We start from the raw sequence: 15,424 nt of genomic DNA on the forward strand, positions 1-15,424 counted from the left end.
GGAAATACTTAAATGTAAAAAGAATGTCTTCCCTAAAAAGTTCAAGATATATTGCCAGAAAAAATGAAGCATGTGTTAATGTGGGGCAATGTACTCTGTATTTAATTTCTGCATTGTATTTAATTTCCAAAACTGAAGCAAGTATGTCTGGCAAATGTCACCCAAGCAGCTACTTGAAGCTCAGCAAGAAAACAAGACCCGCCAAGCACAAACACAACCTGAAATGACAAAAGACAGTTGATACTTCTTGGCACTGAGTGGTAGGCAATTTCAAACTGCACTGCAAAATGGAGTTCAATTGTACCATTAATATAGAAGCTTCATGGGAAGCACTGAAATTCTAGCGGATCAATGCACCACTAGGAACCAAATAAGCAAGATGCCCAAAAAAGTTACTTCCTGATTGCAGCACTTCTCTTGTTCTAATATTGGTAAGGGGTGTCAGGCCTCTATTGAACAGCGCAGTAACAGCTCCCAAATATCCTCTGATAGCTTCTCAGACTGACAGTCTCACAATAGTGTATTGTGAGCTGCTGTAACAGATATCTCTTGATTCGTAAGAGCAGGCTCAGTGTCCGATGATCTCGCTGAACCACACCTGTCCCCATCCAGGCAGAACGGGCAGCTCTCTGGCTGCGTCACTATTTGTTCCCCGTGAGACGGTATCCATACAGCTTCTGTTTCTCTCGAATAGACACCTGTCGCTCTAACTCAATGCACAGCATTTTTAATGACAACAGTACAAATATTCCATGAGCACATATCACACTAACGTTGGAAGAATAGGAATGTTTTTAGACCACGCAAAGAAACTGAGGGGTTTGCAGCATGTTACTAATTCTCTAAATGCATTTGCAAATATAGTCTTTTCATTTTAGTGTTATGACAAGGAATTGTGCAACTAATGTGCAAATAGTCCTGAATCCACTGTATATACAGTACGCCTACATTGCTTGAAACATAATCCTTCTAATCCAAGACCTTCTGACCTTCCGACTGTCTGCTTGAGCACTGTAATATACTGTATATGAAATCAAAGATAAAAACAAATTAAGAAATCAATCAGAAGGATGTTCTAAATATGAATCCAATAATTTCAAAACACTGGTGCTGCACAGAAAAAGGGAGGTGTGAGTGAAAATGCCATGGTCTTCAGACTTTGAACTAGTAATTCAGATTGAAATCATTTGGGGGAGGTAATGAACTCATGTAGCTCTGTTGAATTTAAGCATGATTTCCTTTATTACGTCTTAAGAAAATCCTAAAGTACATGAGGAATTAGAATCTTTTATGGACCTACTCCTGCAATTATCTGAGAGGACTGTTTCGCACAGAACATCTGTGGAATCACCACTGCTATCACCTGGAGACAACTGCAACAACAGGTCAGCCTTTGCCAGTTGCAGCTAAATGGTAAGAGTAGTGGAAGATCCCACAGCAGTCTGTCCAGAGGCTGGTAAGGTCTATGTGTCAATGCAACAGGGACTGTTATTATAAATAATGTGTAATGTAAATCTTGGATTGCTCAGTGAGGTTATAAATAGCACTCATCTTTTAAGTTTTTAATTTAGACAGTACATAAAATTTCATACAGAAAGCTTATAATGTTGCTTTGATCTGTAGTTCTGTTCACAACTTCTGTGATTTCATTTGAGATGCTGTGCATTTAAAATAGCTGATTAAAATCCATGAGAGCTTTTTGCTTAGCTCTAATAATTACTGTTATTTAGCTAGCTGACATCAATATCCAAAATATTTTACAGAAATGAAGGAGTTGACTTTGCATCAACCGCTGTTTTATTAGTGACCGAAGCTCGTCTGCACAAATCATCCAAAGGATCAAGGATAAGGAGGTTCAATACCTCACTGTGGGGGTAAACTGAGGAACCGCATGGTATCAGACCCCAGTGATGCACATATTAGATCCATACATCTAAACACCAACATTACAGAATAAATGTAATTACTGAAACGGGAAGTCTTATTCTTCAAAAAAGCAAAGAACTTTCTGCCATAATCCTTGGTGTTCCAGGGTATGGTTCTGTTGTTGACAATAGAAAAACAACAGTGCTCTTATTGCATGAAACTAACAGAAGAAGGAAGGTATATCATGAGGGAGAGGGAAGATTTAATGTGTGTAGTGGCTCTAGGGGGAAGTGCCAAGAAGGAAGATCTACAGTATCATGGGATAGGCACATTTCCTTCACTAAAATCCTAAGCCCCTTAACTTAATAAACAAGCTGTTCTCTTAGCCTACACTACACAGCCTACAGCCTCCCACCTTATGCAAAAAAATGTTTAGCTTGTTTCTTCACTGCACTAGCAAAGTATTCACTGCCAAACACCCCCTCAAATCTAAAAGCCATGCAACTAACAAGAGCGATGTTTATTGGAGCTTAATTGTTAATGCCACTTTTGTTTTTTTTCCTGGTGCCTTTTACAGAGAGCACTTTTACTCCTGCCTAGGGTCTGCAGTTACCTTGAGTACCAAATAAGCTGTCCTCTGTGCACTGCAAAGGAGAGGTTTGGCAGATTTGCAGTGCATATTCAGCGAAAGGGGGAAACTATCTTTAGCTCTCTGTGTTTGGAGCAGCAGGATTGCCGAGGATACTGCTGTGTCAAAGTGACACTATTCCTGCTCCCCACTGCAGTATCTGCCAATACAGCATCACTCAAAGGCACAACGATTGATTATGACATCGTTTAGCATTAGTCTCTAGCTGTAGCTCATAAGGATGCAGAGGCCCGTTAAAGCATGCCTTTGAACACTAAAACTGTTCAATGCCACCTTTAACAAGAAAGTAAGGCTCTTAAATGCATTTTATATAAAAGATTAGATCCCTTTCCTCCTCTCTCACTTCAAATTTCGGTGTTTTTGGAAGCCATTACTGATTACCAGCAATGAATCTTCCGACAATCTCAAATAATTAATATCATCATCCACCCATTTTATAACTGCTTCTTCTAATTCAGTGTTGTGGGAGAGCCAGAGCCTATCCTGGCAAGGAATGGGTGCAAGGCAGGGTACCCCTTAGATGAGACCCGGTCCATCACAGGACACACACAGAAACAAACACTCACACCAGAGATAACTTTGCCAGAAGCCCATTAACCTACCAGGTTGTCTTTTGACTATTGGAGGAAACCCATGAGAATACTGGGAAAACACACAATCTCTTCACAGGTAGTGCCCCAGGTCCTGAATCGAACCCAGGGCCCCAACACTGCGAGTCAGCAATCCTAACCACTGTACCACATGCCACCCGCAATGAGGGCATTTTGAGCAGTCCAAGTGTCGTTCAACGCTACAGTTCATGGGGTGTATAGGCTGATCAGGTTGGAACTCAGTGTTTAAAAGAATATTTAAATCTTCTTCTACACTGTATCTGAGCTTTTGAAATACAGCAATTGTTTAACATGTGGTGAACGTGTCTGATAAAATTCTGTTTCAATGATCTGGACTCCTCTCCACGGTTATGCAATCTAAGCTCAGAGGTCACTGCATGCTAATCTATACTGCTGGATGAACGAACCCATGTAAACGATCAACATAGAAATTAGGCTATAAAAAACTCTGAGAAGTCACATTGCTCGGGCATCCGGAAGGCACTTCCTCTTTATCAGGCACAGAAAGGGTACTGAAAACAAGACACAAATGGCAGCGGAGGCAACTCTGCCCATCCCCCTTTGCTCTAAGACTGTCAGAATACAATCTCACATCTCCATAGCTTGAGTCCATCTCCCCTCTTGGGACAATCCTCACTATTCCATGTGCTGCCTATTAAAGAGCTGCTTGATGATAAGCAGTGTCCTTTAATTGAAGTTTTTTTCTTACCAGCCAACCCCATCCATCACCAACCATCATACAGTAGTCTGAAGAGACTATAATAATGCCAGAGTTCGTCTGTTTTTGTGACAGGATTTAAGCAAGCTCTTTTAATCTGTGCGATGAAATGCTGCAACTATCAAATTAGCCCTCAGGTTAACCTCATCCAAATTAATGAAGGAAACATGTTTTAAATTAAATGATAAAGCCCAGCCAGTCAGATGTTTCAGGAAAGCATAATGAGCAAAACATGGACAACCAGCCTTTTTTCTATGTATCATTATAACTGCAGAGGCAAGTTCATGCTACAGATCGCAAACAATCAAACATGACCATGTAGAGGGAGAGTTATAGTATCAGACTCTTAAATGTGATGGGTTTTAGGCTGCAATACTCATTCAGCACCCTAAGTTTAAACAATTTCAACAATTCAGTTTGTCAGAGGTCTCTTCTCTTTCCCCTTACCACTACAGACTAATGCCTATACCAATTTAAAGGAGTCTACAACCCCTGTTTGCCCAATCCAAGAACTGGCTGTAATGGACTAGGTACAGATAAGAGGAATTCAAAGGATTGAGAGAGAAACCTAGAGCAAAAGACTGTTGGGAAGTGAGATTGTAACAGAATCCCAATTACAAGAACAAAGATAAACTCTTCTCACTCCAATCTTCTCAGAACTGGCTACAAACTATTTGGTGGACTTCCAAAAGTGAAAACTATGTGGGAACATCATTAAAACCGAGAAAAGGTGGCACTTCTTCAGCCATAGGATTGTGGGAATCTGGAACAAGCTGCCCAGACTTGTTGTTGAAGCCGTTACTCTGGTTTCTTTCAAGAAACAGCTGCAGTATATAAGATCCCTGATCAAATAACTACTAACAACTCAACAGGCTAAATGGGTTGAATGGACTCCATTCACTGTAACCTCTCTTATGTTCTCTGTTTTACATTTTTAATCCCTGATTTAATAGCAGTGACAAGCTGGTTCAAGCTCTTTCTACTTCATGACAAACACACATCTCCTAATTGATTGCTGTTTTCTGCTCCTATTTGGTTTTAAAATGGAGAACAGGAGGCATTTCTTTATGCAAAGTTGTTGTGGGGGTGAACCCAAGCATCCAATGGAAGCTGATACCTGGAATTCCTTCAAGAAACAGCTGGATGAGATACTTGGATCAGTAAGCTGCTAAATACTTGATGGACTGAATAGCATCTTCTCATTCGTAACTGTTCATGTGTTTTTACCTCTATAAAACAACCTGAAATATGAATATTTTGTTAGCTTACTCTGCCCTCTGTCATCACTCTGACCTCAAGTAAAAAGAAAGAAGTTAGTGTGTAATTGTCTGCTTGTATTCTTCCCCAGAGAACTCATTCCTGTTCTGTCCTGCTGAATATTTCCCATGGTCATTTCAATTCAAAGGATTCTGTTAGAAACAACGTTCACAGTCTAAAAATAATCTGACAAACATTTAAAGAGCTCCTGACCAGTAAATCCAAATCCAACACCTTCACTTAAACTGCATGAAGGGCATATTAATTAAGAATAAGAAAATAAAGCAATATGAAAAAAATACAAGTCAGTTTCAAAAGATACCTATGGTAGACCCATATTAAACATTGTTCAGAAGGGCCACATATTTGCCATCAGACAAAAAAAAATCAAGCATTTTTCTTTCAGGGAGCCTGTCGGCTGAGTGACTGAAAAGAAGTCTGTCCAGGTTACTTAGCCTGGTGAGGAAAGAAAAGCTCCAACAACAGCTGCCAACACATGGATGTTTCGCTCACATCCTGTGATTTTAATATTTACTGCCCTGAACCAGCTGCAAAAAATGTATGATGTACAATAAAACCACAGGAGTCTATGGTTCACACCAATACATACTGTATATTAAAGACATTTTAGACAGTGACCAGATGTGTTTGGTTGTTTTAATAGTACTACTCCTTGGGGTAACAAAATATTGAATGGTAGTCATGTTTGTTTAAAAACAAATATTTTCAGCTTTAAAATGCTAGCACACTAGTCCAGGGAAACCAGTAGGCAAGCTCTGAGCTAATGAGCTCATACTGTACTGTATGTGTTTTGAAAGTTAACTTTGAGCTTACACTGATGCCTTATAAGAATGCAACTGCATAATTAACTGAACATTGTTTAGATTTTGGTGTCATACAAACAAATAATAATGATTCTAAACCATGCTCCTTGTCTCTGATTCTTCGTCTTCTACGCCTACTCATATACAATAGCATTAACAGCTCCTTCTGGGTTTGAGTGCAGACAGCACACTGCATGTTATGACACTTTGTTACTTTCCAGGCCTGACATGACCTTCGTACACCTGTCATTATTTTTTTTCTCATGATTGTTAATATTCTTGCTTTAGCCCTGATTCGTGATTTCTCTGATACTGCAAGGTTCCTTATTCTTTATGTTCTTCGGAGATGTTGCTCTGCTTTATAAACTATTCCTGCCAAACGTCCATCGGATTAAAGTAAAGAAATAAATATCCTCTTTGACTAGTTCTGCTCTCAAATTAGCTTAATGCATTTTAAAAATAGAGAAACTGACCTCAGCGATCAGACCTTATTGGTTCTCTCTTTACAGTACATCCATTTCTTTGTCAATTCAGATAGCTTCACTTTTCACTGCATAGCGTAAATCACTCAGGATTTACTCCATGATGTTCTTAGCCAATTAACCGATGTCTGCTTGTAGGATAATGAGTCAATGAGATCCATCCCTCCATCTGTTTGTGGGCTCTGGGGGAGCTGGAGCCTCTCCTGCAAGCAACAGGCACAAGGCTGGATGGGATACCAGTCCATTACAGGGCACACACAAACACAAATGCACACACACTCACACCAGGGTCAACTTTCCAATTTTCCAGAATGTTTTTGGTCTGTAGGAAGACACCAAAGCACCCTAAACTTTCCTTTCCCAGGTAGTCTCCCTGCTAGGCTCACACCTGCTTGGCCAGTTATGAGTTGCAGGCTGATAAAGGTGCTGGCTACATAAATAGGTGTTGCAAACATTGTTTTTTACCTACATTAGTCACTTTAAATAGTAAAATAACTGACCTGATTTACATACAACTACTATATATTTTAATATATATATATATTATAAATTTATATATATAAATTTGGGCTGATCTTAGACACTTCAGTTACAACGTTTGTCATTAGACATTTATAAGCTTCCATGTTTCGAAGCACCTACACTACACACTACACTGAAACGTAATGGCAATCACATTTGTTGGGAAGTACAGTATCTCAGTGTTTGAGTGTTCAGCACTCTGGACAGCACCTATATGAATAGTCTAGCTACTAGTCTAGCAGGTCCAATTTTGTTCCCACCCTTTATCTACTTATAGTTATTATTTGTCATGCTGATAGCGAAATGATAATGCTTCTGCCAGCTTTCTTTAGATTCTGCCAAAATCCTTCAGATAGAAAAACTGTCAGAAAAACATGGAATTATAGGATAAAGCACAAAATTACAACACTCTTATGACATATTTGAAATTGCACTCAACAATTCTTAATTTGAAAATCAATAAATCTACTTACTGCAGAAAACTTTCTTCCAGTGCATTTAACAACACAAGTCATACATTTAACTATGTAGGGCAGAGGGCAGAAAAGCAAAAATAACACATTTACTGCACAGCAATAATTTCTTACGAGGATAATAGGATGCAACTAGGTGCTGGATATATTGCAATTGTTACTTCATTTTATAAGAATATAACAAATAAGAACCAAAAGAAAGAAGCAATTTAGACCTTCAAGCACATTTAGATGTCAGTAGTCTATCGGACTAGATCACAGTACTAGATCATTAGCTTACAGTATGTTGCTTTTGCATTTTCATTACAATTCATAATTTTTACAAAACCTTCTAGAATCTGAAGTGGGTCAAACTGCCATGTTGCAGGAGCTTTTTCTTTTTCTCCTGTGTGCTTTCAGTCTGGTCTCTCGCAGTGATAAGGCCTAGCAGCAAGATATAAGCAGAGCTTGCATGTCTGGTAATAAAATAGCTAAGCTCCTCATACCATGCTATGACTGTCCTTTTGTCTGGCAAGTTACCTTAAAGAATGAATCATTGAAACCATTTCACATAGTAACGCAATCAGCTGCTAAATATTGATGTGGCGTGTCAACCATGTAACATTGTTTGGGTGACAACAGAAAAAAATTTTTAGCTGTTGGCGTTTAATCATGCTGTTATTAGTACATAGATCCACGACCTTCATTAGAACATGACTTCAAAGAACAATTTCAAATGTAAAGTGTATTCTTTATATTTAATGCTGTACACCTACATATTTAGGTTTTTAGTTGGAAATGTTTTTCTGCATATTCTACTTTCACTTGTTGGTTGATCTTTCATTGTCCAACAGAATGCATGGACATATTATAAGAAAACGACTGAAACTATACCAAAGGAGGTCATCTTCATACTATTTAACAGACCTGTAAGACTCCATTCCAAGCTGTACTCATTATTGAACAGTAAGATATTTTAACAAATGGTTGAATCTCATGTTCTAAACAATTTCATGCACATGCAGGTAGGAGGAATTTCATCTCTTGAGTCTTGAGCAACAACACCCTAAACTCCCTTAACTGAAGAGATTTAAATGCAAATGTAAGAATTGTGTATCATATGAACAAACAACCTCAATACACTGAGGGAGCTGGTTCTGAGAACAATACGCTGCTACCAAACGAGCAGAAGAATGGATTGAATGGCTCCCTCCAGTTAGTAAACTTTGTCATTTTCATATATTGACCCCAAACCTGAGGTTGGGTTACCATTAATTAACTCATCAATGAAACTAAAAACAGTCACAAAAGAATGCTATGATTTCATTCAGGACCATGGTATTCTTGTTCAAATACACAATGTGTTCTAAATGTACCTCATTACACCTTGGTATGGTATGCATCAGACTGAAACTAAGTCGCTCTGGCAAGACGTGAAGAAATGACCTCAGCTGAATAACTTGGCATTTCTATTCCTGTCATTCAATCACCTCTAGGAATCGCACACTGAGAGCTTGTCAAATGGATTACGTCACTTTTCAAAGGAAAGAAGAACTAAGTCCAGTGTAGGCATCAGTTTGCTTTTGTCTCAGGTGGGAAGTAAATAGCTGGAAGTCTTGGCTGGAACTTCATCTATACTAGGGTGGTTCCATTTACTGGTAAATTATCATCAATTATCAGCAAGATAAACTGGCAGTTTTGTTTATGTCTGCCTTTCTATTTATTTTGAACCCCTCATCTCAGTAGCTCATATCCCAGTGTGGAAGATCTGAATATCTAAGTGTTCTCTGATTTCAATACTGCCCTGCCCTCCCCTTCTCCACACCCTAAAGAATCCTGTGTGGTTACTTCTAGGCTATTCTACTGATGAGCACAGGGCTCAGTCAACCTGGTGACACTGGTTATACAGTTCATATACTGTACACTGTATCAGGGCCAACAAGAGCTGAAAATGTATCGTCTGTGAGAGGTCTGTAATACTAAATGTTATGGTCCTGGTAACATAATACTATATATTTTTTTTACATTTGGTGATGTTGAAATATGTTTAAACAGGAAGATATTTTGCAACATCTCAATGATTACCATCAGACATTCTCTTCAATGCCTGCCCTGGGAACATGTGAGAGAAATCCAAAGCACATTTACAGCACGTGATGAGTGACGTCCCCCTTTCAGAAGCAAGAAAAAAACCTAATACCAAAAATGTTTCCTTTACAGAGATTCAGGAAAAAGCTAAGCAAAAAAATCATATTTCTATAGCTTTTTTATCAAGTTCCGTGAATTCCAACCAACAGTGGCTGCACAAATTGAGAGATTTTTGTTTGCAAGGTAAATTAGGCCATCTGGTTCATCTTACTTAACTGGTTGCTACTAGCTTAATTATCCACAAATGCACGATTTATAGAATGTTTTCATGAATATCAAGTGTCTTGATATAAAAATAACTGCAGTAATGATATGGCTAAGTGCACCTAGCACACACACTGCTAAACTGCAGCGCCCCAATTCAAGGTGATAAAACCTCAATTATTTTACAAGCCTGTACTGCACAGGTCACTTACTCAGAAATACATAAGACAGGGAGATCAAGAAACGTGCTAAAATCCCGAAGGACTAGTTCACCTTCATTAGGTTTGACAGGAGAGATGTTATAAAATGCTGATATTATGTAAATACACATAGACTTACAGAAGGACCTCGAATGAATAAATATATAGGAGAGGGATACCAAAAAATAAGTTAAGGAAACTAGTACTGTACATTTGTGAATGACTGTTTCATTCGTACAGTAAAACACCAGTAAATCTGCAACTGCACAGTTAAGCTTGCATACAAATCCATTCTAGCTTTCTTTTTCTTTGAAAGCAGTTATTTTCGGGAACAGACCGCATTTCATTGCATTGGTCTTCAATCAGCAGAACAGCTGATGAAAAAAGGTCAAGAGGAATTGAATTTAAAACTGGATATCAGAAAGTACCTTTAAACAAAAGATTGTGGAGGTCTGGAAAACAATACAGCCGTCCTGTTGAAGCTGATTGTCTGGGATAGTTTAGGACAGTGATCAATAATGTGCTAATACAGTATGAACAGGGCCTTTCTTCTGTAATGCCCTTAAAGCTTGTATGTTCCAAATTAAGAGAAACACACAATTAATGAAAGATATTCTAATTAAGATTAACACAGTATCACATTTGTACAGATCCCAGAACTTTAATCACAATATTAGGTGAGTTTACCTGGAAAGACCAATCTAAAAATGTAAATGCTTTATAGATTTGTCATGGTTAAGAAAGAAAACTTACATTTTAAAAACTAGGAACGAAGGACATCCCAGGGGGTTCAGTGAGATAACCATCTGGATGAAATCAGTCTGTTTTGAATTTGTACTGCTTTTTCATGCAAATCAAATCAGAGCGCGCTTTCTTTTACAGATCCTGTTTTTTGTAGTGCAGGTGTCATTTTGGCTGTGAAAGCTTTAGATACTGCCCCTACCCCCCTACAGCTGGGTGTCCTGCTGTATATCTGCACATCTCAGAGGAAAGTCATAGCAGTTCAAATACATCTTAGAAGAGCTGGGATTAAAAAAAAAACATTAACAAAAGTAGCACAGCCAATTTCACACTTGACCTCATCTCAATTGAATATTTTTATGTGAAGACTGACAGAGAAAAGGAAAGCTGGTAATCATCTATCTATCCATTTTGTAAAATGCTTTATCCAGTACTGGGTCACAGGGGAGCTGGAGCCACAGCTAAACCCGCAGCAGGCGTAACTCAGGGTACACAAATACTACACACACTCACACCAGGGCCAATTAACCTACCAGTATGTCTTTGGACAGTGGAAGGAAGCTGGAGCATCCAGAGGAAACTCATGTGAACATGGGGAGAACATGCAAACTCCACACATATAGCACCCCAGGGCCCCAGTGCTGGCAGGCAGAAATGCTAACCACTGCGCCCCCCCCCCCCAGGTGTTAATTATCCTTAATTAGAATATCTTAATTATTGGTCTCTTAATATGGAACTTCTAATTTTTTCAGGCATTTTCTGGACCTGGTAAGAGTCCTCTGTTCAGCTCAAATACTCGAATGACACTGCAGGGTGTGAGTGAGAGGTGGGGGAGCGGCAGAGGGTCAGTAAAGTAAAAGGACCGATGTCCTTGTCTCTGAGCACTGCGGCACCAACTGGTGCGCCTCCCCCCACAGGCTGGTTAACACACCTGTTGGCAGACAGCTGCTGCCCTCGCCCTGCCACTCACACTGCCGCTACGCTGGAAAGCCCCAGGGATTCAAGACCTTTTAAGAGCCACTCCCCCTCGTGGGGTAGCAATGAAAAAGGCAAATAAATTGTTGGGATATTTAAAAAAAGGAATGTTAGAATTATAAAACACACCAGTAAGGCCTTATCTGGAATATCGTGTGCGATTTTGATCACTGGATACAGTAAATGGTCCAGGGAGAAGTAAGCAGATCCCCTTAACCCCAGGAGTGCATGTCCTACACTGAGAAATCCAAAACTCTGTAGTCTTGAACAGTGAAGATGAAATGGGGACCTGATGCAAACATTCAAACACACCTCAAAGGCACTGACAAAGTCAATCCAAAGGATGTCTTGAGAATCCACAGAGAACCGTGAATCAGAAGACAAGTGGAACAGAGGGTACATTGTAACTGACGGGATTGCTGCTTGGGTGAATGTTAGGAAACAAGGTGGGGGGGGGAGGAAATTAGTGAAATTAGCAAAGCTCAGAGCTCAGAGACCCATCGATGAAGCAGCACCAAAGAGGAAAGCAGAAGATATACACTGACACAGACAGCTCTGATTGACAAAATGATAAACACAGACAAGATGGCAGTTACAAAGAAGCTTCATAAGGAAAAGAGGGATGTTGCAACATTTTGAATGACTCCAGCTGAGGCATTACAGAGGCCTCTAGAAAAAGCGATGATTCCCCTTTTCAGCATAAATGAGGAATCTGCTGCTGTTGCTGTGCTCTAGCCCCTCCCTCTCACAGCAATCAATGAGGAACTATTCCGAAAGTTTACAATATACCCACTGATGTGTTTCAAATTGCAACGGCTGTTGCCAAAGATAGTAATTAGATTAGCTCATCGTTAATGTTGGGGGGGGTTTAATGTAAACCTTGAATAGATTTAACAGAAAGAACGCCAGAAGTCATGCTTATAGAGTGATGAAGAAATAGTAGAAGGACACAGGATAACCGCAACAAAAACAGTGTTCAAGTGACAGAATCATTATCACAATATTGTATGGCTGTATTAAAGCACCCGGTAGCACTACATTATGTTAGCTGAACACTATACTGGGTTAAATATTTCTCAATCCAATAGTTTCCAAATTGTTTTACAAAATGGGTCTACCTTCTCTGATCACATGAAAGATATCTGTGCAAGACATTTCTGGTTTTAGCATAGAAAACCCAGATTGCGAAGGGAACCTATTTCATATTTGCAGTGTAATGCAATAATAAAGAATGCAATTTTCCACTACATTAAGAAAAGCAGCAAAGGTGATGAGTCAAAGCAGCTATCAACTGGTAAAAAGCTTTCTGATTAGCAGGAAAAGGTCAAAACTAAAATTAAAACCGGCAAAGATTAAATCCTGGAGGTTGAGATAAGTCAGAGAATGACTAACCCAACACCTCTTTTCTGCTGTATGAAGTCAGAATACATCACTGTTCTGTTGCTGCTTATGCTTCCTAAAAGGTTGCTTTTTAACCTTTTCCAAGCTGACAGAAAATTCTAACGTACAGTGTATAGAAGACTTCATATCAGTAAGCTACAGAGGAACCTTTCTCTGTTATTTTGATGTCTGTCTCAAATCTAACCTCTGTTGCCCAATATGCCCAATAAGAATGAAAATCTCTCAGGTGCACAAAACCCCAAAATTCTCTTGACCTTTACCCCATTTTTTAAGTTTTTATTTTACAAAAAAAACCCCAATAAAAACAACATGAGCAATATGTCCCTTGCAAATCTCCACTGCAGGAACCAATTTCTGAATAATTTCTTATTTCCATGCAGGCGGTACGGTTTAACTAGAAAAGTTTCAAGCAGATCAGTGGTACCCAGCATTTCACACTCTTCTAGAAGTTGACAAAAGTTGAAGAAAAGGGATAAAATGTTTTCAGTTTTGATGTCTGGCACTGAAGAAGGTGAAAACATTTTTCACAAGTTTTCACAAGATACTTGGGTTTTTTCAATGACTGTAAGCCGGATAAACCCTGGACTTTTGCACATCTTCTCATGAATAATACTTTTGCACGTCATTCTGGTTTTTCTGTGACACATTATAACTTTGCCACCACTCCTCACCACAAATGGGTCCCAATTCTGATTCTTCACCGACTTCAGTGTTCTTCAACACCCTTGTGGGGATGGCTTTCTGTGCCCCCAAAAATGTGTTATCCTGACTTTCTGAAACTAAACATTTTAACTGTGCAAGTCTAGCAGGTGAAGAAAGAGAGGAACATTGGGGAAAGTGTAGTAAATTTTGTACTGAGGTGGAAAGCTTTGAAAGGACTTACTGTGACCATGCCATAACTTGTATGCATTTTGATAGCCTTGTAAAGTGATATTATGTGATCTGTACTATCATTAGTATTATTACTATTATCATGCTAAAGTCTGGTAATATACAGAGTGATTTTCAAGGCTTATTTTTGTTTAGAGCCAAAATTTGGCCCCAGTTTGGACCATTACCAGAAAAGTCACTCTGTTTTTCCTGCGAACATGGAAAAGCAACAACCTGCGTGAGTCTCATCTCGAGGTGCCAGCACTCACCAGAACCACATTAAAGCGCTCCTCCAGCTCTTCCTCAGCTGGCATGGGAAGCTTGGGCTGTGGCGGCTGCTTCTGTGTGGGAGCAGAAGCAGGGGCGGACAAGGAGCTCTTCACCTCCCTGCCCTGCAGAGGCAGGTCCATTCCCCCGGCTGCGTTGCCCATCGCAAGTCTCTTCAGGCCTCCAAACTCCAGCGTTCAAGAACCGACAAGGTGGTCCTCTTTAGTTTGAAACAGGAAAGTGGCCTTAAAGTTGGAAAACACCATAACAAGCAAAGGAAGGAAAACAAGAGCACCCCAAAGGGTTAGATCCACAGGCTTCAACGTGGCTTCAGAGAAAATCGGACTCTACATGTCCACCAGGTTCGATGCCTCACAATTCCCTTGACATTTCGTGTACTGGCCCTCTCCAGAGGAACATCTCGTGCGCCGTCCTTGATCGCTCGCTCTTCTTGGGGTCAGCCGCACCAGAAAGAAAAACACAACTACAACAGGCTCTGGCTCTCAAAAGTCAGTTGCTACCACCTTGGCGAGGGAAGGAAGTCGGTCTGTTCAGTGAGGAGTTTCACAGCAGCGCAGAAAGCAACCACAGACACAAACAGAGCTTCCTGTATATATGACAGGCTCAGATGCACAGAGCAAAGCTCGTCTCTGCTGAGCCCCAGCTCATGCACAGCCAGAGACCTGCACGGGGACTGGGCACTCTGGCTGTCACAGATCCGCACACAGCACAGGAGGGAAGCCGGGATGTAGAAGCCATGCCGAACGGGGAGAGACTGGGAAAGGAGGTGGAGAGATAAGGCAGGGATGCACAGCCACCTACTTGAAATAGGAACTGTGTGGTGTGTGCAAATAGCAGCAGCCGCACACTGCAGCTCTCCTAGGGACACTAGGGCTCTAGGTGAGCAGGTGGCTGCTAGGTCCTAGTGCCTGATCTTCTCCCTCCCTCCCTCCCTCCCCAGGACACTTCAGTACGTCTGCTTTTGGGCTGTAAAAGCTGGAAATGGGGAAGCTGTTTTTTTTTACACAGGTATTATTATTTAAACAAAAGAATGCAAGGGCAACTTTGCCACACTGAAGGAAGAACAAAGTAGTGCCTGACATCCCCACTGGGACATCTTTGTGTCACATTTAAATTTACCTGCTCTGGAGCACAGCATTGAAACTTGCAGTTCTGTGAGGAAGTTTGCACAGAATCTGGATTAACAGTTCAATTTATTTCAGGCTGCAAGCTTTTC

At 40.2% G+C, this 15,424-nt stretch overlaps 1 protein-coding gene across 2 annotated transcripts in view; it reads right to left on the reverse strand.

The window, feature by feature from the left end:
• fmnl1b (formin-like 1b) overlaps positions 1-14,965 on the reverse strand; it is a 52,466-nt gene extending 37,501 nt beyond the window's left edge. For both annotated transcript variants that reach the window (XM_088906321.1, XM_088906320.1), the window contains exon 1: positions 14,190-14,965. In XM_088906321.1, the coding sequence (XP_088762447.1) occupies positions 14,190-14,351 (162 nt within the window). In that variant the 5' untranslated portion in view covers positions 14,352-14,965. The remainder of the gene's footprint in view (positions 1-14,189) is intronic.
• Positions 14,966-15,424: the final 459 nt, after the last annotated feature.

Source organism: Atractosteus spatula, chromosome 26 (assembly GCF_055471065.1).
Source record: "Atractosteus spatula isolate fAtrSpa1 chromosome 26, fAtrSpa1.hap1, whole genome shotgun sequence".
In the NCBI taxonomy this organism is placed as follows: Eukaryota; Metazoa; Chordata; class Actinopteri; order Semionotiformes; family Lepisosteidae; genus Atractosteus; species Atractosteus spatula.